The 27,904-nt window shown below is 48.6% G+C and overlaps 1 protein-coding gene across 12 annotated transcripts in view; it reads right to left on the bottom strand.

Annotated features, from left to right (window-relative positions):
* RGS3 (regulator of G protein signaling 3) overlaps positions 1 to 27,904 on the bottom strand; it is a 131,666-nt gene that overhangs the window by 30,070 nt on the left and 73,692 nt on the right. For 2 of the 12 annotated variants that reach the window (XM_032240438.1, XM_032240444.1), the window contains one exon: positions 18,184 to 26,635. The exons of 7 other annotated variants lie outside the window; for them this stretch is intronic. In XM_032240438.1, coding sequence (XP_032096329.1) covers positions 26,528 to 26,635 — 108 coding nt within the window. In that variant the 3' untranslated portion in view covers positions 18,184 to 26,527. Of the gene's footprint in view, positions 1 to 2,948; positions 4,707 to 18,183; positions 26,636 to 27,904 lie in introns of those variants that run through there. 3 more of the 12 variants (XM_032240439.1, XM_032240440.1, XM_032240441.1) reach the window with 3 other exon arrangements.

The following is a 27,904-nucleotide window of genomic DNA, read 5'->3' as shown; positions in this document are numbered from 1 at the left end:
TACAAAGGGGAAACTGAGGTGGGAAACAAGGCATATTTACTGAGATCATCGGTAAGCAGGGACTAGACAGTGCCGCAGTCTCCAGCCCGCTGACCAAGGGCTCTCTCTGTTGCACATGCTGCTTTTCCCAGGGGATAGCAGGGCTCTAGTCAGTAAGTCCGAAGGTCCAAAAGGGACATGTCACTGGTGAGTCCAGAAAAACAGAGAACCTCAAGATGAAACCTGGATACTCTGAGACATTCAGTTGGTGCAGTACAGACAGGCCTGGGCTGGGGAGCCTGCGTCCTTGTCCCTGCTTTCCTTCTGAGTCACATGTCACCTCAGGCAGGTCCTTCCTCTCCTGCCTCAGTTCTCTGTCTGTCTGTCTGTCTATCTAATCAGGTTGGTGCAAAAGTAATTGCGGTTTTACATTACTCTTAATGCCAAAAACTGCAGTTGCTTTTGCACCAACCTAATAGAAGGCAAAGAGACCCAGGCCTTAAGAGGCCAAATGGGAAGCAGCTCTCGGAGCCCCCAGGGACGCAGCTGGGGATAGGCAGTCTCTCCTCAGCTGTGCCTCTTCTGAGGGAGCCATACAGACTGCTGGCTTGAGGGTCAATCTCCCCAGGTCTATTCTGGTTGGCACCATCCCAAGAGCATCCAGGGAGCTGTGCTCCAAGCCCCTGTAGTCTGTGCAAAGGACTCTGAGCATTGCATTTCAACCAGCCAGGGCTATCCCCGCCACCCTTCATGGTCCAGGCTATGCTGTGCATACCACCCAGGCCAGCATGACCCCTGAGTGGGTTCTCCCTATGACCCCTGCCAGGATGAAGCCAAAATTCTCCCTGTCTCACCGCCTATCAAGCCCAGCCCCCAACACTTGGCCCTATGTACGCAACTTTGACATGCAGAGACTAGGCCTCTCCTAAAGGGGCTCCCTACCAGGCCCTGTATGCCAAGCACAGAGCTAGGAGATGAGCAGTCCCAGCTGCCTTGCATGTCAGTGTTAGTCCTCAAAGAAAACCTGCCCGGCTGGGCACAGTGGCTCACGTCTATAATCCCGGCACTCTGGGAGGGCAAAGTGGGCTGATCACCTGAGGTCAGGAGTTCGAGACCAGCCTTACCAACATGGAAAAACCCTGTCTCTACTAAAAATACAAAATTAGCTAGGCCTGGTGGCACATGCCTGTAATCCCAGCTGCTTGGGAGACTGAGGCAGGAGAGTCGCTTGAACCCAGGAGGTTGCAGTGAGCCAAGATCGTGCCATTGCACTCCAGCCTGGGCAACAAGAGCAAAACTCCGTCAAAAAGTAAATAAATAAAACCTTGCAACTAAGGGATAAATGAGGCCCAGATTCCACATAAATAGGACACAAAGCAAGATCCATGGGTGCCGCCAATGGATAGACTTATTCCAGTTGGAGTATTTGCTCTAGCTCTGTCATGGAGAGGAAAGGATAAGGAGGGGAGGGGAGGGCTTTCCAGTCAGCTGGAACAGCATGTGCAAAGGCAAGGAAGCCTGGAAGTGCAATGATTTCATTGATACCACACATTTATAATCAGAAGCGCCATCAACAGTTTCTAGCTCAAAGACCTGGAGACGTCTCACGAGGAGTGGTCACTTGCCTCAACTGCCTCATCCTCACCATCTGCCTGCTTCTCAGATGCCAGTCTGGGCTTGCAATGAGCCTGTTGTGGAACTCGGCTCCCTGAAGGGCCTGCCCTAGGCTAAACCATACCACGTGCTAGAGCTGGGGGAGAGGGGAGGTGCCCCTTGGCTGGATGCAGAGGACTCAAGGGGCCCTGTGGAAACTTTGACTCTGCCTGCAGTGCCCTGGCTGGGATCCCACAGGCGCCAGGAGGGCAGCCTCTGCAGCTCCTTCCCTCGAGGAGATGTACCCACTCTGGCACTGGAAGAGGGAGCCAGATAGCCACCCAGCCAGAAGGCCGGAGGACAGCAGGATGTGGAAAGTTTTCAAGCATCGCCGAGGGGCCTGGCAAGCCAAGCTTCTCAGGTCAGGGGTGCGATTTGAAGCTGAATTATAATACTTAGCTCAGGCCAGTGAAATGGTTTCCCGCATGTCATGTTCTTGCTGTTCTAGGAGGCAGAAGTCCTCCATCCTGGTCCCTGCTCAGCCACAGACCTGCTGCTCAAACTTGGACAAGGCTCCTCCCCTTTCTGAGTCTGGGTTTATCCTCCTGCCCTGGGTCCTAGGATTCAAGCGTTCTTCCTTGGTCACCTTGGAACAAGAACAGAGATGTGGACCCTCCAGGCTGGGAAAAGAATCAGTCTCTGTCTGCTCACAGTGGCCAGCGCTGTGGGGTGAGCCTGTCTCTGCCACCACCCCCTGTCTGATGGGTCTCAGCTGGAGCCAAGGGAGCAGGTGCAGGTCCTCTCCCATGGGGTTGGAGCTCAGAGGCAGAGCATCCTTGCTTGTGCTTCCAGTGGACATTTCAGCAGAGGCCAAGTCTCTGGGATTAAAGGCTACCCCCCGAGACTAGTCCCAGAGACCACCTCTTTCCCCCGCCAGTGGAACTAGACACGAGCTTCCATCCCTGGTGCCTAGTGTGCAGCCAGCATCCCTGACACAATAGTCAACCCTACTGGCTGAGCGCTCCCCTCCCATGCAGTGTCCCGACTTTTCGGCCACCAAACATTTCTTGTTTCTCCCAGAAAGAAAAGCTGGCTGGCCAGCCTAGAAGTGGGGAGCAGCCAACAGAGGAAGCATGCCCCACAACCCTGCAGGGCTCCCAGCCCCCCAAGACAGACAAATGGACACACACACACACACACACACACACACACACACACACACACAGAGCTATCTCAGAACACAGCACAAATGGTTTGGTTGCAACATGCCTGTCAATGGCTGCCCTGGGGAAGAAGCAATAGAAACAGGGGTATAGAGTGGCTTGGACACGAGCCGCCCCCCCACCACACACACAGCGCTGTCCCCAGGCACCTACCCAGCACACTCCGGCAGGGACCCAGGCGGCTCCTGGCTGCCGCTCCTGCCAGCTCGGCCGCCCGGGTCTCCACCCGGCTCCTCCCGCAGGCGGCCGTGGCTGTGGCAGCTCCTGGCGGCCGTGTCAAGCGGCCGCCTTCCCCAGACAGAGCTCCTTTGTGTCAGCAGAGCTATTTATGGACTTACCCAAGTTCCCCAGGGGAGCGATACCTGCTAGGAAAAGCAGAACCAAATGACCAGGTTCCACCTCCCACATCTAGGTAGCGCTTTCAAAACCCTTGCATCACCCGTCTCTCCTCCTCTTCCTCCTCCTCCTACTTGTCCTCCTCCTCTTCCTCCTCCTCCTCCAGCGCCCTTCCCAAACACACACCCTGTCCAGCCGGCCACTGCCACTCCGGAGAGAGGCTGGATTTCTTTCTTCCATTAAACAGAAAACTCTGTGGTTTCCCAAAGCACTTTCATCTGAGAAGGAGTCCGGGATGTCTCAAGGAAGAGCGTCCTGGGCCAGCCCTTCCTTCTGCCCACCCCGTGAGGGGCCCAGCGGGCTCCCGGGTTACATGCTCACACGCGTGGGCTGTGGGTCCCCTGCGGCTGGTCCCCAGGGCCCAAGTGGGCCCCAAAGTGCTGCTCCAGGGAGAGAGGCATCCATCCCTCACAACGGCACCCCGTGGCACTGGGATCCCTAGCAGGCTCCACCCCACACACATCCTGAGGGCTCCCAGGCTGGGGCAGCGCAAAGCTGCCTCCAGCCGGCCTGCCGGCAGCCGCTCCCTACAAAACCAAGCCAATCACCGAGGTTTCCCTGTCACACTCCCACCCCCACGCTGCTCCCGTCCCAATGGGAGACTGCAACTGAACCTCCTAATTGTCCGCCAGGGTCCTGCATACAGCACTCGCTGACTTCCAGAATGTGACCGCCCCAGGGTGGGGGAGTGGCAGTTTCCGCCCCGTCCCAGCAGCACCATCCCACACAGCTGGAACTTTGAGCACCAAGCTCTGGGGAATCCGAGGTGTAAAGAGAACTTGGGGCTTCCTCTCCCTGAGACAGCAGGCTGAGAGGGCAATTTCGACAGCCTGAGAGTTACAGCCGTGAATGACAGATGTCCCCAAGGAGGAACTGCAGGGGCAGTGGAACAAGCCCTGGACTGGAAGGAGAGGGTCCTCAGCTCCAGTTCCAGCTCCAACACTGGTTGATTGGGTGTCACTGAGCAAGTCCCTGCCCCTCTCTGAGCCTTGTTTTCTTCATCTGTAAAATGGGGCTGATAACCTTGACCTGCCCACCTGTGGGATGAATAGAAGATTCTCTGAGCTGGCTCTTGACTACTCTTTCTTGAGCATGAACTTCGTGCCAAGCCCAGTTCCCAGAGTTCTGCCTGCATTAATTCACTGAATCCTTACCAGCAACTTGGGAGAAGGTGAGGCCTATGATTACCCCAGTTACCCACGAGGAGCCTGAGGTACAGAATGGCAAAGGAAGTTGCCCACAGTCACACAGCCAGTTGGCTGTGTAGCCAGGATTGAAAACTAGCTGCTCCGACTCGTCACGCCCGCTCTTCACCACACAGCCAGACCACTGCAAGACGTGGCTATGCCAGCACAGAGCGTTCTCTGGCGCTGCAGCTTGTCATGATGTCGACAAATGCACCCTGGCCTGTCCCTGGGGTCCAAGTTGGGAGTGCTTAACTAATGGCTGGCTCCCACCAGAGCAGCAGGCATCCTGAGATGATGGCACAGAAAATATGGACAGAAGAAGCCTCTATTTTCCCATGCCCACCCCACCTTGGCCACCTTGGCCACCTTGGCCACCTAGGCTGAAGCACGGTCTCTCTGTCTCTTTCTCTCCCTATGGTAGAGATCCCCTAGGGTCTCAGGATGTTTCTGTCTGTATCCCTGCCCCTGTTTATCTCTGACTGTCTATTCCTGACTCTCGCACACATACGCATACACATGCTCGCCGCTACACAAGAACATTCTTTATCAGGTCAACTCAGAATGGCTCTTCTCTGAGTTGGCCACTTACAAATTCTAACCATCGCTTCATCTTGTCCCTGGGGGCAGAGCCAAGGCAGTCCTTGCAGGGCCCAGGAACCTTCTAGATTGGAAGGCTGTCATGCTGCAGGGTCCTGGAAAGCAGGATTCACCCTGGGCCTGGGAAGCTAAGGAGATGAGTCCCAAGTGATGGCCAGTTCCAGTGGAGCTGACCAATTACCTATGAGGCTGGCTGGTTTCCCGGATGAGATTTCTTAGGGTGGAGAGCCTGAATATAGGGTTCCTTCACATCAGAGATGCCCTCGAGCTTCAGCTGAGTCGCCACCTTCTTTCAATCAACAGTTACAGAGCATAGACTGCGTGCTAGACTCTGTGCTGTGTCCCGGGGTATGGTGGAGAACAGATAGGTCGGGCCCTGCACTCACAAAGCCAGCAGCCCAGTGAGGAAAGCAGACATTAGCCATGGAGTGAGACCAGTAACTCCACAATTATACACTGTGCTGTGATGGGCAAAGCAGCTCTGCCAACCCAGGGCTCCGGGTCCAGAACGAGTCAAGAATACATTCGTCAATGCTCTGGACCATAGCATGGTGAGGAGAGGGCAGGGCAGCTCAGTGCCCCAGGCCCAGGGCCTGCCAGGCCAGGATAGGAGAGCATTCCATGGTAAGAGGAGCCCAGAGCAGCCACTGCCTTCTGCCTCCCATAGCTCCGGACACAAATCAGCAGGGCTGGGGGGCAGGATGGATGAGTCACTGGCAGCCAGGCTATCTAACACAAAGGAGATCTTTCACTGTTGTTTCCCATTTATGACCAGTGAAACTGAGGCCCAGAGAAGGAAAGTAACTTTCCCCAGGAAACACAGCAACTGAGTGACAGGGCTGGGATTGCTAACTCTCAGTCCAGTGCTCCTTCCACCACATCCCAGCGCTTCTTAGAGGTACATTAATGATGGTGCTGTTCAGTACGGGTGAAATTGGAATCTCGACAGTGGTAAGAGCTAGGTGGCCCACAGGCCCAGGGCACTCAGGACCTGGGCCTCAGTCACTGATCCACATATTTCATACCACAAACGCTTATTTGACACAGGACAGCACTGCGCTAAGCACTTTCTGACTACTGATTGATTGATCAAATCCTCATAACCCTATCAGATATGATTTCTTTGTTGTTGTTGTTTTGAGACAGAGTCTTGCTCTGTTGCCCAGGCTGGGGTTCAATAGCATGATCTGAGTTCACTGCAACTTCCGCCTCCTGGATTCAAGCAATTCTCTTGCCTCAGCCTCCCGAGTAGCTGGGATTACAGGGACCATGCCTGGCTGATTTTTGCATTTTTGGTAGAGATGGGGTTTCGCCATGTTGGCCAGGCTAATCTCAAACTCCTGGCCTTAAGCAATCCATCTGTCTCAGCCTCCCAAACTGCGGGACTGCAGGTGTGAGCCACCACGCCTGGCCTCAGATATTACACTGGTTCATGCCTGTAATCCCAGCACTTTGGGAGGTGCAAGCAGGCAGATCACTTGAGGCAGGAACAGCCTGACCAACATAGTGAGACCCCATATTTACTAAAAATACAAAAATGTAGCTGGACATGGTGACACATGCCGGTAATCTCAGCTACTTGGGAGGCTAAGGCACAAGAATTGCTTGAACCTGGGAGGTGAAGGTTGCAGTGAGCTGAAATCGCATCACTGCACTCCAGCCTGGCGACAGAGTGAGACTCCATTTCAAAAAGAAAGAAAGAGAAAGAGAGAGAGAAAGAGAGTAGCCAAGGAAAGGTGTGGTCCCAGGAATCCCAGAGCACTTCAGAGTAAGACAAGCCCCTTGCCCCTGCCAGTAGCTGCTTAGCTTTCATCACCCCCAGACACCCCGAGACTGGGCTGGGGATACACTGGCTTCACCTTCTGCAGAGCCATGCCACTGTCCCAACTCACTGTGTAAGAAAGTGAACACCCCAGGCTGCTCTTTGACACTCTGTGGAAGTGTCTGTATATGACTACCCCAGTCCAAGCTTTGAATCTGCTAACTCACTTAGAAAGTTCTGACCTTTTACTCTCTGGGTTTGACAGCCCTGGTTTGGGGGTCTACAGACTCTAAGCAAAAAGGCCCTCCCCACTGCAGAGTGGGCCAAGAAACATTAATTAGTTCTTTCAATAACCGCTGAATCCCTGCTCTGTGCTGGAGCCTGTACTAGGAACTAAGGATGCAGAGTTGGCCGGAGCAGCCTGCCCGTGGGATGGAACCTGGGGGGTGGGCAGCATGGCAGATGAAGGCACTGATGCTGCAGGCAGGGACTGCCTTGCCATGTTTTGGCCTCTAGGACCCTAGCACCCAGGCAGAGGACACATTCTCCTATTGCTTGTTTGGTGTAGGTCTTGCTCTTCCTAGTGGCATGGGCCTTGTTCTGGGTCACCTGCCACAAGCGGGGTGGGGTAAGGCAAAGCAGGTAACCCAGGTTCAAGTTCACAGGAAGCTATGGTTTGTGGCCTGCGGAACCCACGGTAAGTCCCTTCCCCTTCCTGATCTCAGTCCTCCATCTCTAAAATGAGACTGGGAAGTGGGTGTCCAGGGGCCCCAGCCCCACTTCTTCTCTCCTACGGCTATAGTCTCACGTCCCTCCAGGCCCCCTCACTAAAGGAATCAGCTCAGTCAGTGGAATTTAGAAGAAGCACAGTCTTTGGACTCTGAAAAATCTGAGTGTGAATTATCCTGGGCAAGTCCCTTTAATATCTTTGAGTCTTAGTTTCCTCATCTGTAAAATGGGCCTCACTGGACCCTGAAAGGACTAGAGGATGTGGTATATGTGGAATGCCTGGTATACAGTAAGTGCTCAATAAATAAGAGTCATCATTGGTATTGCTATGATGGAGTTTTGCAATCATCTGTGAAAAGACAGAATTCACCTTGACAGGGTTCATGTAAATGGTCAAGTTAAATGTGATAATACCTGTTGAGGGGTTGACAGGTGGGGCCTGGTGTGTACTAACAGCTGAGAATCACTACCACTTGTGGAGCAACAAGTTGTTCTCATCATGCCCAGCTTACAGATCAGGAAACTGAGGTATAGAAAGGTTATAAAGCGGAAGCCCAGCAGGCAGCATGGCTCCCAGGCCCATGCTCTTAACTCTATATTCTGCCCCAATCTCATTCCCCAGATGTCTCTCCCCTTGCTGTTGGTCTCTTCCTCAGCAATTTGAGGCAGCCATGAACAATTCCCAACCTGCTAATGGAACCCATGGCTCCCAATCCAGCAAGGAGAAGCACACATGTAGCAAAAGCTAGGAGACCAAATGTTCCCCTCCAGAGCTGGCCCCGAGGCCTGCCGCTGGCTGGCTTCTGCCTCCGTCCTGGGGCACGCTTTGAAGTCACCTCAGCAGTATTGGCCTGACCTTGGGCAGCTGTAGCAGCTCAGGATGGCCGGGAGCCATGACTATCTCCCTTCTTGGCTTTGGTCCAACCAGCCACATGCTGGCCGGAGGTTTTGGGCTTTTGGGAGCAATCCTCGGCCCACGGTGCTTGTACCAGCTCCAAGGCCAGGCTGTGTCCTGTCAAGCCTGTGTTCCTGGGAAGTGTTCAGCACAGAGCCACTGACTCAGCCACGGGGAGGCCAGACTTGTGACCTTGGCTGCTGGCAGCAGTTCTCCACACACTCCCCTGGGTCCACCCACTGCTTGAGCCCAAGCCATCAAAACAAAGGGTCAGTTGGGGGAAGGCTGAAATGCTGTTTGCTGCTGCCTTCTGCGAATCCTGGGGCAAGGCCAATCCCCACCACCACCTCCAAGCCTCAGTTTCCCTGTCTCTAAAATGCACTGGGGTTGAACTAGATCGGTCCACTCAAAATGTGGTCTGCAGCACCATGTGGGTTCACAGACCGCTTGTTACCAGTCTGCAGTGAGATACATAGCAAGACTGAGTGTGTTTGTAGACCTTCAACTTGACATTGCCGTATCCAAGCATGAGATCAGTGGACTGGTCTTTAAATAGGGCACAGGCCAGCTCAGGTGTTCTCAAACTGGCAATAATAAATCACATGCAGTATAATGCTACAAAATTTCAGAGTCCTTCACCACAGGTAGCTGAAGGAGCCCTGATTTAAATGGCTTTGTTTCATGAGGACTCACTAACTCGGACCCTATCATGAACTTATATATACAGTGAGACTCGATCCTGCCACCCAAACCACTCTTCCTCCACTGCTCCCAGCTCAGAGAATGGTGCCATCTGTTTGCCTGAGCTAGACTTTTTTTTCTTTTTGAGATGGAGTTTTACTCTTGTTGCCCAGGCTGGAGTGCAATGGTACAATCTCGGCTCACTAAAACGTCCGCCTCCTGGGTTCAAGCAATTCTCTTGCCTCAGCCTCCTGAGTAGCTGGGACTACAGGTGCCTGCCAGTATGCCCGGCTAATTTTTTTGTATTTGTAGTAGAGACAGGGTTTCACCATGTTGGCCAGCTGGCCTCAAACTCCTGACCTCAGGTGATCCACCCACAGGTTGTATTCCCAGCACTTTGGGAGGCCTAGGTGGTAGGCCTAGACTTTTGAGCACCATTCTTCTCCCAAACACTCCCTGTGCAATTAATCTGGAATTTTGCAGACCCCTCCTGCTATACGTCGGGTGGATCTCTCACCTCTCTCAATTCCTGGTGCCTCAGCCCTACTCCAGGCCAACATCAGATCTCCCTGGCCGAGGACAATAGTTCCACGTTGCTCCTTGCCTCTCACCCCGGCTTCCTCCTCACCATTCTCCTCCCTGAGCCCAGTGTCAGCTTTCTACCACACCCATCAACCCCTGCGCTCAGGATAAAGTCACACTCCTTCCCACAGCTTCTCAAGACCAGCGCTGTCTGGTCCTGAACACACCTCCTGCCTCATCTCATGCTCTGTTCCCCTTCCTTGTCTTCCCACCTAAGCGGGCCTGCTTTAGGGTCCTCACCTAGAACAATCCTTATATCTCAAGCCCCTCCCCTGCCTCAGAAACTTTCCCCAGGTCCCCCCAGTAGGCGCTCTCATTAGGCCCTTTGTCACAGCTGTCATCGGTTTATTATATGCCTTTCACGATTGGCGTCCCTGCCCACACCAGACTGTCAGCTCTCTGGGGTGAGGACCACACTGGTTGATGAGTGGAGAAGCAGAGGACATCTGAGATCTGCCTGACCAGACTCCGTTCACCCTTCTTTACCATCTGAGGAACTAACCTTCCCTCTCTCATCCTCAAGGCAGGTGATTCACAAGGCACAGACCCATCTCCCGCTCCAGGCAGAGGCATGTGACGCAGACCTCCGTCAATTAGTTTAACCCATCCCAGTGTCCTCAGTGGCTGGGATGGACATGTGATCCTACTTGGGCCAATGAGACTCAGCCCAGGGACTATTGTTGAAATGATCGAGGGAGTCTAACTCCAAGGCCATGGCCATAACCCTGGCCCTTCTGGCAGTAGCACTTAGTGATAGCACTGCTGCCACCAAGAGAGAGGGCCAACACCTAAGTAGATAGAACCAAGAGATGAAGAGGGTGAGGCCAGTTCTCAGTGACATTGCTCAAGGCCCTCAATCCAACTACGCCTGAAGGCAACCCTCCGTACTCCAGTAAATTCCATTTACTTCTGGAAGCTACCTATCAACACTCAACATTGTCACTGGAGAGTATTGAGGTGAAAGGGCAGAGTGGGCTCTGGAGTTGGGACCCGACAGGCAGGGAGTATAGCGTAGCAGCTAAGGACATGGGCTCTGGAGCCAGGTGCTTGGGATTGAAACCTGATCTGCACCTCCTGGCTGCGAGGCCTTGTATAATCTACTCAACCTCTTTTCCTTTCTTGCAACTGGCAGATTCCTGACTAATGCATACTGCATCACCAGTACTTAGCAGTGTTTGACGCACATTAGGCATCAGAAACTTACTTTCTCACTCAGTCATTCAACAAACACTCAGCAGTGTGAAGGTGACTATGTGTGCTCTGTAAGAAGAGTCATCATGGCTGCCCTTTACAGAGGTGACTACATGGACAGGAATAGGAAGAGGGAGACCCACAAGAAAAATGCAGCAGTCCCAGGGACAAAAAAGGAGGCCTGAAGAGGGTGGCTGAAACCAAGGGAAGGGGAGGGATGGGAAGAGTCCCAACTCTAAATTTACTGGAGACCTCTGATAAGCCCTGCCCCTCTCTGGCCTCAGTAGCCCAGTTTGTTTCAATGCCATCAGCCTAGCATTCCCAAGCTTTCCCCCACTGGTTACAGAATCCCTACGTGTTGACACTCAACATTGTCACTGGAAAGTACTGGGGGAAAGGGCAGGGTGGGCTCTGGGGCTGGGACCCAACAGGCAGGGAGTATAGCAGCTAAGGACGTGGGCTCTGGGGCTTGGGATTGGAACTTGACCAGCACCTCCTAGCTGTGAGACCTTGTATAATCTGCTCAACCTCTCTTTTCCTTTGTTTTCTCATCTATGAAATGGGGATAATAACAATAATGCTGGGAAGATTATATATTATAGCAGAAAGAAAGCATGCTTTCATGGTAGGTACCATTATTGTTTATTTGTAGTAGGAAGTCCAGAAAAAGGAGATTGAACACATAGAACAGAAACCATTCCTAAATGAATAGTATTTCCCTGAACTAAAGGAAGACTTGGGTCTTCAGACTGAGACACCTTACCCACTTAGGACCAGGAAAAATTACCAAAAGAGAACAAACAACTAGAAATAATCCAGGGAAAGGTCTGAATTCCAAAGATTGGAAGGAGGAATCCTGCTTCTTTCCATAAATAAATTTTAGAGAATCAAGGAAAAACTGCTCTTAAAACACTAAATACTGGGCAAACCATAGAACACTGCTCTCAGGCTTCCAGGAGAGGATGATTTGCTTAGAATTTTTTATTCAAGAAACTATGACTCAAACATGAGGGCAAATATTTTCAGGCTTCCAAGGATAAGAAAGGATACCGCCCACAGACCCTTTCTGGAAAAATTACTCAAGAAAGCTCTACAGGCGAAAGTGAATTAAAATCGAGAAGTCAAGAATGAGATGATGTGGTGTGTAAGAGAGACACAAGCCATGGAGACAGAAACACTGACAGCCTTAACTACTGATAACTAAAAGTTAGGTGCAATTTTAAGTAAATGATTCTTAAAACAGAATAGCACTAGTGTTTAAAAATAGTCACAACTGGCCGGGCATGGTGGCTCATGCCTGTAATCTCAACACTTTGGGAGGCCAAGGCAGGCAGATCATGAGGTCAGGAGTTCGAGACCAGCCTGACCAACATGGTGAAACCTCATCTCTACTAAAGATACAAAAATTAACTGTGCGTGGTGGCACGCACCTGTAATTCCAGCTACTCAGGAGGCTGAGGCAGGAGAATTGCTTTGAACCCGGGAGGCAGAGGTTGTAGTGAGCCGAGATCACGTCACTGCACTCCTGCTTGGCAACTGGCAAAAGAGCAAGACTGTCTAAAAAAAAATTAGTCACAACTGGAAACTGAAATTCCAGACGATTCCTACAATACCTAGGAGGTATGGAGGAAAGCAGAGGAACATAGGCCAGCCGACATGATCATTATGGGTTAGCGGCCATGAGGACAGGCTATCATGGATCTGGTGCCATTCCTGAGGGTAAAATATGTTGGTGGCAAAGGTAACGATAAAGCCACTAGCAGACTAGAATTAGGGTGTGTAACTCCAAAGGAAATTTTGCAGAAAAATAATAGGGGTTGGCCCTGGGATGTTTACTACTGCTAAAATATAGTATGAAGCTAAGGCCATTAAGTCTAACCTGATGTAGGCATAGACAGATCAACAAGAAAGACAAGAGAAACTAAAAACAAAACCACCATATGTGGAAATTTGGTCTATACGTGAAGAAAGGAAGGACAATTCAAAAAAACAGGGTTGGAAAAACTGGCCAACCATTCGGGAGAAAAAGTTAATAAGAGTTCCATCTGACACCAGGCACTAAGTCAATTACAGGTGAATTTAAAATATAAATGTAAAAAATAAAGAATAGCCGGGCGCGGTGGCTCAAGCCTGTAATCCCAGCACTTTGGGAGGCTGAGGTGGGTGGATCACGAGGTCAAGAGATCGAGACCATCCTGGTCAACATGGTGAAACCCCGTCTCTACTAAAAATACAAAAAACATTAGCTGGGCATGGTGGCGCGTGCCTGTAATCCTAGCTACTCGGGATGCTGAGGCAGGAGAATTGCCTGAACCCAGGAGGCGGAGGTTGCGGTGAGCCGAGATCGCGCCATTGCACTCCAGCCTGGGTAACAAGAGTGAAACTCCGTCTCCAAAAAAAAAAAAAAAGAATAAAAGTACCTGAATAAAATTTAGATGAATGTTTTTCATAATCTTGGGGTAGGGCAGACCTTAGAAAATACAGGTGCTCCCGACTCCAAAAAAAGACTTGATTACAAAAAAAGTTAACTTGTAAATGATAAAAGATACTATAAAATTAGAAGGCAAATGACAAACTAGAAAAAATAGTTATAACCCATATAACAAGAAAATGGTTAATATTCTAATCACATAAAGTGCTCTTACAAATGAGATAAAGCCTCAGTCAAAAACTGGGCAAATGACATGAACTGAAAAGCCGAAGCAGAAATATAGATGACTGATAAACATAAAAAGAAGCCTGGCGTGGTGGCTCACGCCTGTAATCCCAGCACTCTGGGAGGCTGAGGTGGGTGGATCACCTGAGGTCAGGAGTTTGAGACCAGCCTGGCCAACATGGTGAAACCCCACCTCTACTAAAAATACAAAAAGGTAGCAGAGCATGGTGGCGTGCACCTGTAATTCCAGTTACTCAGGAGGCTGAGGCAGGAGAATCGCTTGAACCCAGATGATGGAGGTTGCAGTGAGCCAAGATGGCACCACTGCACTCCAGCCTGTGTCACAGAGCAAGACTCCATCTCAAAAAAATAAAAATAAGATAAAATAAAATAAATCTCAACCTCACTAATAATGAAATAAATGTAAATTAAGATTAAGTATCATTTTTCACTTCTTGTACCAACAAAGAATTAAAAGGAATAATATTTCGTTTGATGTAGGGTGTAGGGAAGCAGGCGCTCTCATTCGCTGTGAGTAGCAATGCAAATTGTACATGTACTTAACCTCTGTTCCTTTGGTTTCTCAACTGTAAAATGGGATAAGAACAACACTGCTGGGGAGATGACGTGTACGCAGAAGGAAAGCATTTTTAGAGCACTTTAGTAGTGTGTGCCACACTCTTTCCTTACAGAAAAGTGCAGCAAGATGTTTACTGCAGCACTGCTCAGAATATCAAAACATCAGAAACAATCTAACCATGCATCAATAAATTAAATACATTATGGTCCACTGGCTACTAAAAATAGAGAGGGAGAACTTTAGGTGCTGATGTAAAATCAATCTTTCTTTCTTTTTCTTTCCTTTTTTTTTTTGAGATGGAGTTTCACACTTGTCACCCAGGCTGGAGTGCAATGGCATAATCTCAGCTCACTACAACCTCTGCCTCCCAGGTTCAAGTGATTCTCCTGCCTCAGCCTCCCCAGTAGGTGGTATTACAGGGGCCTGGTACCACACGTGGATAATATTTGTATTTTTTAGTAGAGACTGGGTTTTGCCATGTTGGCCAGGCTGGTCTTGAAGTCCTGACCTCAGATGATCTGCCCACCTTGGACTCCCAGAGTGCTGGGATTACAGGAGAGAGTCACCACGCCCAGCCCCAAAAATATTTCTATAAAATATATATATTTCTATTAGACACACACACACATGCATGCATGCGCGCACACACACACACACACACACACACACACACACACACACATGCACATATATATTTTTTAACATAGGGTCTCCCTCTGTTGCCCAGGCTAGAGCATAGTGGTATGATCACAGCTCACTGCAGCCTTGACCTCTCAGGCTCAAGCGATCCTTCCATCTCAGCCTCCCAAGTAGCTGGGACTACAGGCACATGCCACCATGTCTGGATAATATTTTTTATCTTTTGTAGAGATGGAGTCTCACTATGTTGCCTAGGCTGGTTTTCAACTCCTGGGCTCAAGTGATTATCCTACCTCAGCTTCCAAAGTGCTGGGATTACAGCTGTGAGCCACCATTCCTGGCCTATAATATATCTTATGGATGAGTTACAAAAATTTATGTATAATATGATATTATTAGCGAAATAAAACATAGTATATGTTTACATATGTGCATGGGGGAAAATTAGGAGGAACCACATCAAACATATATTAGTAATTATTAATGGGAAACGGTCTTGGGAAATGGGGGTTTTGTTTATTTTATTCAGGTTAGTAATGTTTAGAACTTTTTGGTACAAGTTTGGTACATGTATATTACCAGGTAAAAAACCATATATAATGCCAAATAAATAAGTATTTTCACCTGTAACATAAATTAAAACTTTAAATTTCCTCAAATAAATTTAACAAAAAATATGCAAGACCTATATAAAATTTTTTTCTAAAACTTTGGGAAATCTTAAAAGAAAATTTACATAAAAGAAGAGACATAATCCTGTTCTCAGAGGAGAAGACTGTATTGTATAGATTTTAATACTCCCCTTTTAAATGCATAGTTTGAAATATAATTACAATAAACGTCTCAATGATATTTTTGGGAGGGGTAGGGAGAAGGTAAGGACTGAATCATAAAGCTATAATAAAGAAGTACACTGAATTTCATTTAAAAGAATGAGAAAGGGGAAAATAATTTTTAAAGAAAAGCATTAAGAGGGCACTTGTCCTAATATAATGCAGAAGAATTGGAGTAAATAACTATTGGGAAAAATGAAAAGTATTCTGCCTCATACTATAAGCCAAAGTGAATTCTCCATCGATTAAAATATTAAGAGTTAAAAAATAAAACCATAAAATTCAAGGGGAAAAAGTGAGTATTATATAATCCTAGAGTGAATATCATAATGTCAAAGGCAAATAATATTTTTCAAGATTTATAGATAATTAGTCATCAAGAAAATGCAATGAAAACCACAATGAGATACTACTTCACACCCAGTAGAATGGATATAATTTTTTTAAATGAAAAAATAGCGTTAGTGAGGATTTAGAGAAAGTGGAACCCTCATATGTTGATGATAGGAAAGTAGAATGGTACAGCCCCTTTGTTTATTTATTTATTTATTTTATTTTTTGAGACAGAGTCTCACTCTGTTGCCAGGCTAGAGTGCTGTGGTGCCATCTCAGCTCCCTGCAACCTCCACCTCCTGGGCTTAAGCGATTCTCCTATCTCGGCCTCCTGAGTAATTGGGAGGACAGGTGCCCTTCACTACACCCAGCTAATTTTTTTTTTTTTCAGTAGAGACAGAGTTTCACCATGTTGTCCAGGCTGGTCTTGAACGCTGGACTCAAGCGATAGGCCCGCCTTGGCCTCCCAAAGTGCTGGGATTACAGTCATGAGCCACCATGCCCTGAAGTATAGCCATTTTGAAAAACAGTCTGGTAGTTTCTCAAAAAGTTAAACATCAGTTACCATTTGACCCAGCAATTCCACTCCTAGCTATACACCTAAGAGAAATAAAAATATATGTCCATACAAAAAAACTTGCACACAGATCTGTATAGCGGCATTATACCTAATAATCAAAAGGTGTAAACAACCCAAATGTCCATCAACTGATGAATGGTTAAACAAAATGTGATATTTCATACAATACAATATTATTCAGCCATAAAAACAAATTAGGTACTGATATATGCTACAACATGCATGATCCTGAAAATATTACGCTAAATGAAAGAAGCCGATTACAAAAGTCCAAATATTATATAATTCCCTTTATATGAAATGTCCAATATAGGCAAATCTACAGAGATGAAAAGTATGGACCAGTGGTTGCTTAGGGTTAGAGGAGATGGGGGAATTAATGGATGATACCTAAGTAGTGTAATTTCCTTTTGAGATAATGAAAATGTTCTAAAATTGATTGTGGTGAATGATTGTAGTCTATGAATACACTAAAAATTATTGAATTGTGTACTTTAAATGGGTGAATTATATGGTATTTGAATTAAATCTCAATAAAACTACTCAAAAACAAATTATAGATACAACTAATAAGTCAGAAACATCAATAAAGAAATAATAAAAATAAAAGGCTAACATACATTTATGTAATAAGTATCCTTACTATAGAAAGAGCTCTTTCTCAATTAATAATTAAACTATAAAAAGACCAATAGAAAAATGAGCAAAACACCTGAACAGGCTATTCCCAAAAGAGGCAACACAAATGACTAGAAGGCATATAAATAAATGTTCAACATCTCTAATAATGAAAGAAATGAACCTATTAAAAATGTAACAATATAACAATATACAGTGTTGGTAATGATGTGAAGGAATAAACATTTTCTTATCCAGACTACCTCAGTTTGCTTGATTGACAGAGGAGATTCCTTGAAAGCAAGATTGTCAGTGCTAAAAAGGGAAAATCTCAGGCAAAGCAGGATGAGCTGGTCAATCTAAAATGGAATTACAAATCAGTACAACCATTCTGCAGGGTAATTTGGCAATGGAATAAATAATCCATTTTATAAATATATAACCTTTGGCCCAGAAACTCTACTAACAGGCATTCATTCTAACAAAAGTTCATTCATTCAACAAATACTTGTTTATTTCTTTTTTCAGATGAAGTCTCACTCTTGCCCAGGCTGGAGTGCATTGGCACAATCTCAGCTCACTGCAACCTCCACATCCCAGGTTCAAGCAATTCTCCACCTCAGCCTCCCCAGTAGCTGAGACTACAGGCACGTGCCACCATGCCTGGCTAATTTTTGTATTTTTTGGTAGAGACAGGGTTTCACTGTGTTAGCCAGGCTGGTCTTAAACTCCTAACCTCAGTGATCTACCCACCCTGGCTGTCCAAAGTGCTGGGATTACAGGCATGAGCTACCACACCTGGCTGAACAAATATTTGTTTAGAGTCAAATGTGTACTAGGTGTTGAACTGGATGCTGGGGATGCCAAGATATACTTAAGAGGATGCTTTTTTTTTCATTCAGAGACAAGGTCTCACTGATGGAGTGCAGTGGCGCAATCACAGCTCACTGTAACCTCGAACTCAGGCTCAAGCCATCCTCCCACCTCAGCCTCCTGTACAAGGACTTTTATCTGAAATTTTTGTAACAAAGAAAAATTGCTAGCAACCTGAATGTTAAACAACTGAAGATTACCGAAATAAAGCATGGTTCGTCTATACAATGAAATATTCCACAGGCACTAAAAACAGTGTTGTAGAAGAATATTTATTGAAATGGAAACATGGATACACTACACTGTTAAATGGGGGAGAAAAAGCAGGTTAGAAAATTGCACCAGTAACCCCAATTTGCAAATAAGATGTATGTGTGTAAAAACAAATGCTTGACAGGACACATCCCAAAACGTTAACAGTGGTTTATCTCTGGGTGCTGGGATTAAGGATGAACTTCATTTCCTTCTCCTGGTTCATCTGTATTAAATGTTTTCCTCATAATAAACATCAATCACAAGGATTATTTTTGCAACAACACAACAAAAAAGTCAACTGCATTTTTAAAAAGCAAAAACAAACAAACAAAAAAACACCTTCCCATGCCCCATGAGTGGAAGCCCCAAGGAAGATGGTTATAGAAAGTCAGATACATGTTTATTGCTTGATTTTGCAATAAGAGCTACCATTACCAAGTACCTACTGCATGCCAGGCATTACAACAGATCCCCTTTGATCTTCACAAGACCCCAGTGAAATTGGCGTTCTTGTCTCATTCTGCAGATGCTCTGTGACCCACCAGTAATCCCATGACTAGTGAGAGGAAGAGCTAGGATTTAAACCCTGGCCTGTCTGTCTCTAAATCTGCAAGAGCCTGCTACTACCTAGGCTGCCTCTGTTCGTTCCTGGGGAAGGGAAGGGAAGGGAAAGGTCCTAAGCCACTAAGCCCTCTGTCCCGCAGGCCAGATCTAGGCTGGCCCTTGTCCTCCCTCCCTGCAGACAATCCAAAGAAAGGAGGACGAGTCAGCAGGGGAGGAGACACCAGCAAGAGGAGGTGAGGCCCTGGACAGCCAGCTGGCTGAGGTCAGGGCTCAGGGTGGACCAGCCGGGGACTCCTCGCCTGCCGGGCGACTCTCAGGAAGCCTGACCACATCCGGTCCCAGGAGTTCCCAGGCTCTGTGTGCCTAAAGGCAGTGACAGCAAACCTCACAAAGCCTGCAGCCACTGTGATCAAACAGCCAAGGAAAAATGGGCTGCCATCTGGGCCCTTCTTCCTGGGCTTGCTCACCACCAGCCAGTGCTTTCTGCCCTCAGGGCCTCCAGGGCCTCCTCGCCTGGATGAGGAGGGGATGTGAGGGCTGATGGCCCCAGGAGCCTCCCAGCTGGAATCCTGTGACTCCATGGGACTTCCTCACATCAGGCCTGGCAGGAAGAGGAAGGGGGTGAGGTCTCCCCACCCAGCTCCAGAAGGAGCCCACTCCTCTTCCCCTCAGCTCCATTCCCACTGCTATTTTTAGAACAGACCGCAGGGAGCGTCTCCACCAGCCCCGCCATGCTCCTCGCTGCAGGTAAAACACAGCAGCCCCATTCATTCTGCTCCAGCAAGCACACGCCAGGAATTTGCAGACAAGCCGGAGGACCAGACAACCTCTCCCCACTCCATTAGCTGAGCTGCTTTCTCACTATTTCCGTTACAGCCCAACACGGTGACTTAATTTCCTAAGGCCAACACAGTGAGTTGCAGAGTGAGGCAACTCTAAGACCATCTGTGTACCCTCCCCTGCCCCCAGCCCAGTAGAATCGTCAAAAGTCACCAATTACTTGCCCTTGGCCAAGTTTTTGCCTCTTTCCATGTTGGTTTAACAACCTAGCTTGTTAATTAATTGATCTCAGGGGGGAGGGAAGAGGCTTTCCAGCTTCACATTCAAAGTTTCTATGGTTCTACCAATATTCTAGTCACTCAGAAAATAAATACTATATTTCCAAAGTCGACCTGAGTATTGATTACAAGTCTCTGAATGTATTTTCCCACTCAAAAGTATGTTACGGTGGTCAGCTCCTAGGCCAGCCTACTTAACCCTTAATATAGTCTTCTATCAAGTAGAAATGGTAGAAAACTATATTGCAATAATAGACTGAAATCAAAACAGAAACCCACTAACACTTAGGACAATTTTTTTTGAAAATTTATCTTGGGTAGTGTTAACTGAGCAAAAGGGGACAGGTATTAAAGGTGACGAAAAAGTCAATGGCAGCTTGTGGGGAAGAGTCTAAAGGAGACTTCTGACCACACCAAAAACTAAAGGACCGTACGCCAGTGACCACAAATTCCACTCGGAAATTAGCCTGGTGCCTTGGACTGGTTGTTGGAAAGGTTAAAGAACGTACTTGCATAAGTATTAGGTTGGTGCAAAAGTAATTGTGGCTTTTGTCATTACTTTTCATGGCAAAAACCACAACTACTTTTGTACCAACCTATATATACGTGAAGTTCAAACAAAAGAGTCCAGTGTGCGTTCAGCCACCTGAGCACAAAGGAAGAAGGGACAGGGAAGATATTGGGTTGGAGAGCCCGTCTTGTGCTGGCCTCCCACGGGGGAGGCTGGAAGAGGCACTTCTTGGGGTGAGGAGGCAGCAATGTGCTCATAATTTGGGTGTCTGTGATGAGGATCCCTTCCTGTCTAAATATACCTATGTGTGATGAGCACGTGATGAATATTCACCAGGAACAACATTTGCACAGAGCCATACACATACACTCTGTTTCAGTGTGAAAACTAAAACGTCTGTTCCCTTTCTTCCTTTTGCCTGCTGTTAGAGGACCACAGCTTTGCAGTCTGCCCATTCTCCCCTCTGAAATCCCTCATGGAACTGTTTCAATGGAACACTATACATCTCGAGACCGTGACTGTGATGAAGAACCCAACCAACTCTCACCCTAGACAAGGGTTTCTACCTTTTCTGAGGGGAGTAGCTACTTTATCCTCATCTTTATTGTTATATCCTGATATTCTGGAACCAGTTGACTCCTGGAGACCATCTGAATTCAACTCCCTCACTTTTCTTGGTAAAAGAATGGAGGATCAGAGATGTGAGGCGTTTTGCTCAAGGTCACACAGTGAGTACCAGCAAAATCAGGACTCGAGGCAAGATTTTCAGAATCCCTCTCTGGTTTTCTCTGTGAGCAAGGGGCTCGGTGAGAAGTAAGCCCCGCAATCCACAACAGCAGCTCCAACAGGGCTTCCTTTCCCTCTGGGGATTCCCCAGTGTCAGTGTGAGAACATGACGGCATCTATGACCCTGAAGTGAACCTTCACAGACCAAGTGCAGATCCATGCTCTGGTCTCCACAGAGCTGAAGTACAACAGAAAAAGCTCTGAATCCAAAGAATCAGGAGACCTGAGTTCTGGTCCTGGCTCTGACACTAACCCTGGCCAGGTCACTTCTCTTTTTGCACCTGTTTCCTCATCTAGATTCTAGAATATAGAAGAGTTTAACTAGACAGCCTAATTCAATCCTACAACCTCTACTGAGGACCTACTATGGACCCAACAACAATAGAATCAAAGACAAATAAAATAAAATATAACATCCACTTGCGCCCAAGAAGCTCACAGTCGTCTAGGTGCTAAGGATGAATTGTGCTAAGGGTGAAAAAAATACTCTGGGAACCATGAAGGTGGAAGTCAGAACTTCTGATGCGTGCCTGAGAAAGGTGTTCTCAGAGGAGCTACTAAGCCTTGAAGGTTGAGGATTGCATCCGGCAGGCACAGCCAAGGAGGGTAGGCAGCGTCGGTCAGATGAAACAGCCTAACTGTGAATGTGCATGGTGAGTTTAGAGAGGGGGAAACAGTGCGGTGTGGCCGGGCTCCAGGAGCAAAGCAGGAGTGCAGTGCTACCGAGGACAGCCTGGAAAGCCAAGCTTTATTCTGAAGACAGCGGCCTCCCACAGTGGTCTTTAAGTAGGAGTGTGACAGCTCAGCCTCCCTGGCCCTCCCAGCTTGGATGGTCTGCGGTTACAGGAAAGCTACACAGCAAAATAATCAAAAGCAGGTGCCCTGGAGCTGGGTTTCAATCCTAGCCACCCACTAGCTGTGTGACCTTGGGCACATTTCTTAACTTCTCTGGCACTCAGCGTCTTCATCTCTAAATTGGGCATAATGAGAGTAAATGTATAACAGGAATAACACACCTCATAAGTCTGCATGAGGATTCGATGAGACAGGGTAGATGAAAAGGTTGGCTCCGTACCTGGCTTATCTTGTAAGTGCCCACGAGATTACCTTCTGCTATCATTCTGCCTTTAACACCGAGGACCTGCGAACAGTTTGGAGGATGGATGGCCCTATTCAGAGAAAGTCTTCAGGGAAGAGAAGGTGAAGACAGGGTAGAGGGTAAGGTTGCACCGTCTTCATCATGAGCTAAAAAAAGAATAGCAAGACGGCTGAGACCAAGAGCAAGACAGCGAAGAAGGCAGCCCGTCCACTGGCAGGGCAGCAGCAAGGAAGGGGGGAGGACAGCTGGAGGCTGCTTGGAAACAGCTAACCTTTTTAGGGAGAAGAGTCTACATCTCTGGGTGGGGGAGATGGCTAAAGTCAGATCCATTTGATTCCCACCTACTCAGGGCTGAGATTCTAAATCAGTCGATTAGCAAAATCTGGGCACAAAACCTGGCAGGTTCAGCATGGGCAGGCTCTCTCTGTGCCCTCAGCTGGTCTCAGTTCAAAGGCCTCCTTCCAGTACTTATGCTGGGCACAAGCAGGCCTGAGCCTGAAGCTATCCGTCTCTGCCTTTGGCCAACATTCCATCACTGCCAAGCACTTCATGACTGTGTCTGCTGATCCTCTCGATGCCAGATTCAAAAGGGGAAGGGGTGTAACCTAACCATTCCAGAGCCCCCTGAGAGCCTGTCTTAAGAACCTTGATCTGATCTCTAATTTTAGACTGTTTTCAAATCTTGTGAGAAGCTATTGATCTTTTCAGCCTATGCCACCCTCAGGAAAATGAATTCTGGAAGGTTATTCTCCACTGGGTGGAAAATAAGGCATCTCATTTTATTTATCCTGAAAGCATCCCCTCTACAGCTTGATGGGCCATAGCTTCTGACATGCTGGATATCACTCTCTTGCCTCTTCCTGGAGATGATTGATTTCTCTTACTTCTATTCCTAAAAGGCAAACTTTTTTTTTTTTATCCGAAATGAGCGGTAGATTAGGTTCAAAGGCCTTGGCTTGAGAGCAAGCTTGGCCCTTACCATTGCATGACCTAGGATAAAACATTTAACTTCTCAGAGACTTGGTTTCTTTCATCCATAAAACAAGGCTGCTGGGAGGCTGAGAGGGGATCGTGCCTGGAGACCCCCGTTGCCATCTCCAAAGCTCAGGCTCTCACTGTGGGGCGTTTGCTGTGGAGAGCCCTTCCATATTGCAAAATTGCCTGCATCTCCACTTTGCAAAACCTTCTTGGTGCCTTGGTGCCATGTGTGACAAATGAGGGCTTTGGTAGTAGAATTTTTGGGGAAAAAAATAAAGAATAAAAATACAAGACATATATAAATAAAAGTCATTATTTCCAAAAGGTCTGCAATGTCCCAACTCCCAGATGGCCAAAGACTCAGGCCAACAGAATCCAGGCCTGACAGCTTACAGGATAAACCAAGAGTTTTCAAAGACCCAAAGCCTGAGACATTAAAAAAAAAGAAAGAAAGAAATGGGATCAGAGGATCAGAGGGCGTGTGGGGAACTAAAAGGATCACTTTGTATTCAAGTTGCACAGATGGTCTTTCCAACAATACATAGTTGTGCTCCCATCCTCCCAGCTCCTGGGCCTGAGACACCAAACCAAGACAATTGGCCCATCAGGAAAGAGGCCATTGTGTGCTTCTTAGCATGATTTATGTGGCAGGGAGGGGCTCGGCAATGCTTCCCGTGTTTATATCTCTCAAGTGCAATTTCGATAGCTTGTTCATCATCCTGAACAGCTAGGATGGACTGGGATGCTGGACAGCAGTGGCCATCAGGTCATATTTCATCTTTTCAAGCCTGTGGAGCCAAATTAATTGTTCCATCGATTTGAGAGGCAGAGTAGCAATGGTGCTGTGGCTCACCACAGTCAATGCCCAAGGCCCACCAGGATCTGATGTCCGCTTCCCTAACAGCCAGGCCTGGGACCCTGATGTGAGCGTCTGCTTGACTCAGCAGATTATCAGGACAGGCTAGGTGAAAAGTCCGGTCTCTGGGGCTGCATGCTGCATTCAGATTGTCTGTTTCTTTGTGGCCAGAGCTCCTGTCCTCTGCACCTGTCTGGTAGACAGAGGTAGGTCACCAGGTCCAGGAGAGATGAGCTTGCTGCCTTCCCAGACAGGCGAGTCTCCTGTGCCTCACATTCCCCTTAATGTCATTTTGTGAGGCAATCAAATGAAATCAAAGTGCAGCTTGCTGTCTGTGCAGACCCAGCTGCTCAGCCTCTCACAATTCCCCCCAAGGGCTGAGCCCTGGCAGACAGAGATGCTATGTATCACTGGTCCCAGTCCAGGCAGCATCTACTCCCCTGCTGGGTGGGGGCATTGGTCTGGTCACAGGCAGATCCAGCCCATCCCATTAGACTGTTGAGTCAATATGTCTGATCTTTCCTAGGTTGAGAGGAGGATAAGTGGGAGGTAAGGGGTGTATTCTCTTCTAGGCCACTATTTTTGGGATTCAAGTGGCCACAGCAACTGAGCAAGCTCACAGGGCACAAGAACCTTTCTCTAAAGATCCTGAGGTCTTACACAACACAAAGAATTTCCAGTGTCAGGGAGCCTCTCTGGCCTGAGCCTGGCCTCAGCCTCTCTGACCCTCTTTTCTTATGCAAATGAATCTAATCTTCCTGATACCCTTTTGCCTATGAGCTGTGTCCCTCAGACCTGTGGCCTTGGGCTTCCTTCCCTCTGGGTCTGGCAGTTAGAAAAGAGTATGAGAGCTGCCCAACCCTGGGCTCCAGCTGGAGGTGCAGCAGGCAGTGAGTGGGCTGGGCTCGAACCGCTGTTCCCTTGGTCGGTCTTCCCTCAGCCATGTGGCAGGACAGTCTCCACTAAAGCTGCTAGGCCACCCCTAGCCCAGTCCCTGGCCCTTGGGAGCCTCACAGAAAGCAAGCCAAGTCAGTTTCCAGAGCAGTGTGTGCCAGCTTCCCATCAGAATGCTCAACATGGGATGGAAAGACAGCACAGCAGCCCCTGCTAAAGCCTGGGCAGCCGTGAACTCTCCCACCTTGGCCAGGCTGAGCACTCACTGCTCCCAGCTTCCAGGAACACTCCTAGAACTCAGCACTGCTTCCCTACCCCCCACAGGCCTGGCCAGAAGGGGGCTCTGTGAGAAAGGTCCTAATCCTCACCCACATCCACTGAGAGAGCAGGACATTGAGGAGGTGGGCAGGCAGGGGGATGGAGCAGGGAGTCATCTCTTCTCCAGAGGCTGGCATTCACGAATCCACCTCCCCAGCCACCATCCAGGACAAGCCACCAGGACAGTCCTCACCTGGAGGACTGAAGGGGCTCCTAACTGATCTCACACCCACTTGCACCCCTCCTGTGTGCAAACTGATCTTGTAGAAATGTACCTGTGACTCCCTTCCTCAAAATCCTTCAATGGCTCCCCACTGTATCTAGAATGAAATCAATAAGACATCAACCATCAAACCCTGCACAGTCTGGCCCTTACCCACTGTGTCTTGCTCCTCACTAAATTCCAGCCACACTGGCCTGCTAGCCAGTCCTCCAGCTCGCCGAGTTCCTTCCCGTCTCAAGGACTCTCCGTGTCCTATTCCTTCTACCGGGAACACTCTTCCCCAAGTCCCAGACTGGCTCCTGCCTCTCCAGCCCACGGGTCTCCATTTAAAAGTTACGACCTTCCCCAGCCCCACCCCCACACACAGCAATCTAAGTACAATTCCCTCTTAAAGAAATCTGTGTTTTTTTCCTTCATAGGTGATCACAGCTTGCCATCACGTGTGTGCATGTGTGTATGTTGGTGATTTATTTAATGCTCACTCCCAGCCACACTGAAATCCTGATGAGAGCAAGACCATGTCTGTCTTTTTCTCCACAGTATCCGCAGCTCCTAGCACAGAGCCTGACACAAAGTAGATGCGCCCGAAATATCCATTGAATGAATGAGCCAATGTGTACAGGTGAAAAATGAGTGAACGGGCGGAGATGTCCTCTGGCAGCAGCAGATCATGGCATTGTTCTCCATCAGGGTGACCTCTCCCGACCTCTCCTGCTGCCCCCAAGGCAGGTGCGGGAGCCACCACTGGAAGCCCAGTTGCAGAGTGTCCTCCTCCTCCACCTCCTCCTTCTCCTCCTCCTTGGAAGGAAGAAGCCTCTGAGTCTTCTCCTCTTGGGGCTTTCTGCTGCCAGTCTGTGCATGCCCACAAGGCCTCTCACACCACTGTGGTCCTTCTGTTGACATCCACATGCACCCTTGGGACCACTCCCTTCAGATGACCCTAGGCCCACCATCTTGGTCCTCCGTTTCAGGTCCAGTTTAGGTGAGGTTACTGTGTGGTAGGGGATGCCCAAGAAAGGGTTAAGTTGCCAGAAGCAGAGTCCCGCCCTTGGGTTTGCTCAGCCAATCAGAGTCTGTCCTGATGAGGTAAAGCTTCTATCCTGGGTGGCATTGGTTGAGTTGACCGGCCCCATCTCCTGCTGGAGAGAGCCGAAAGGGTGGAGTTTCTGTGGAACCAGACAGAACTGGAATTAGCTCGCTGTCTACTCAGGCCGGGGCTGCCTGACTGCAGGACCTGCCTCTGCTCCTTTCTAAGGCACTCACACACCCCGGCATCTCCAGGGCTGTCTCTAGTGGCCCCAGTGGAGATGACAAGGTGGCACGCACCTCAGTGTCACAGTCTTAGAGCCAGAGCAGGCAAGGAAGCCTCAGTTTCCCTGCCTGGGCCCCTGGAATATGGCAGGTGTCTACCAGGAAGTGCCATGGAGCAGTTGTCACATGTGCTCCGGGCACCAGCAGCAGCTTCAATGAACAAGGCCCCCGATGAATCTTCCCATATGGACAGCACTTTAAAACCACGACAGTAAGAATGATAGCAGCTAGTTCAGAGTTCGTCTTGAACGCCACTTTGCCAAGCACATCCTGAGTTTAATCCTCACAAGAAGCCTCTTAATCCATCCACTTTACTGGTGCAAAAACTGAGTCTCAGAGAGGCTAAGTGGCTCACCTGAGGTCACATCGCTTCCTGTGTTATTTTGAACTACCTCTCATGTCTGTCTCTGCCAGCAGACCGTGCTCTCCCGAGGAAAGGGGCTGGCGGATTGATCTGCACGTCCCCCTCCATGGAGCACAGGACCTGCCCTGAGGACCGGGCCAAGCCCCACTGCATTGTGTCTGCCCTTCTCATCCTAAGGGCGCGGTTTCCGTGCTTCTCAGAAGGCTTCCCGGAGCCCAGCCCAGCATCGGGCACATGAAGGGTACCGAGCAGGAGGCTCATGGCATGGATGATGCTTGGATAGCCAGGACCCCACTGGATCCTTTTTAGGACCCACAAGCACGGCCTTCATGCTTAGATCACCACCCCAGTGCCCTCCTCACCCCTCTCGTATTAGAAGGAGAATTCCATAAGGACAGGGACCAGGTCTCATTCATTTCTGCAACCTCTAAGGATCTAAACCAGTGTCTGGCACTGAGAAGGCGCTGATTATGTATATTTGGTTGAATAATCAAAACAATATATAACTGCCTTTCCCTTCTAGCTTAGAACCTGAACAGCCACAGGTGGGACCAGCTCTGAGTTATTCTAGATTAGAAGCCTCACAGCAGTCACCATGCAGAGAGTTTAGTACAAGGATTCCCAGGCAGAAGAAGAAAGGTAGGTGCCCTCCAGCTACAGATAATGAACAGAGGGGCAGGACTCTGAAGAGGAAGGAGCGGGGTGATGAGCAGGAGTAGAAAGTGGAGACAAAGGAGAAAGTAGTTAATTTATTTCTACA

The sequence above is a fragment of the Sapajus apella genome, unplaced genomic scaffold (assembly GCF_009761245.1).
Source record: "Sapajus apella isolate SASKATOON/1434 unplaced genomic scaffold, GSC_monkey_1.0 scaffold46, whole genome shotgun sequence".
Classification (NCBI taxonomy): domain Eukaryota; kingdom Metazoa; phylum Chordata; class Mammalia; order Primates; family Cebidae; genus Sapajus; species Sapajus apella.
Note: the sequence above shows the minus strand (reverse complement) of the source record. Positions and strands in the feature narration are given on the sequence as shown.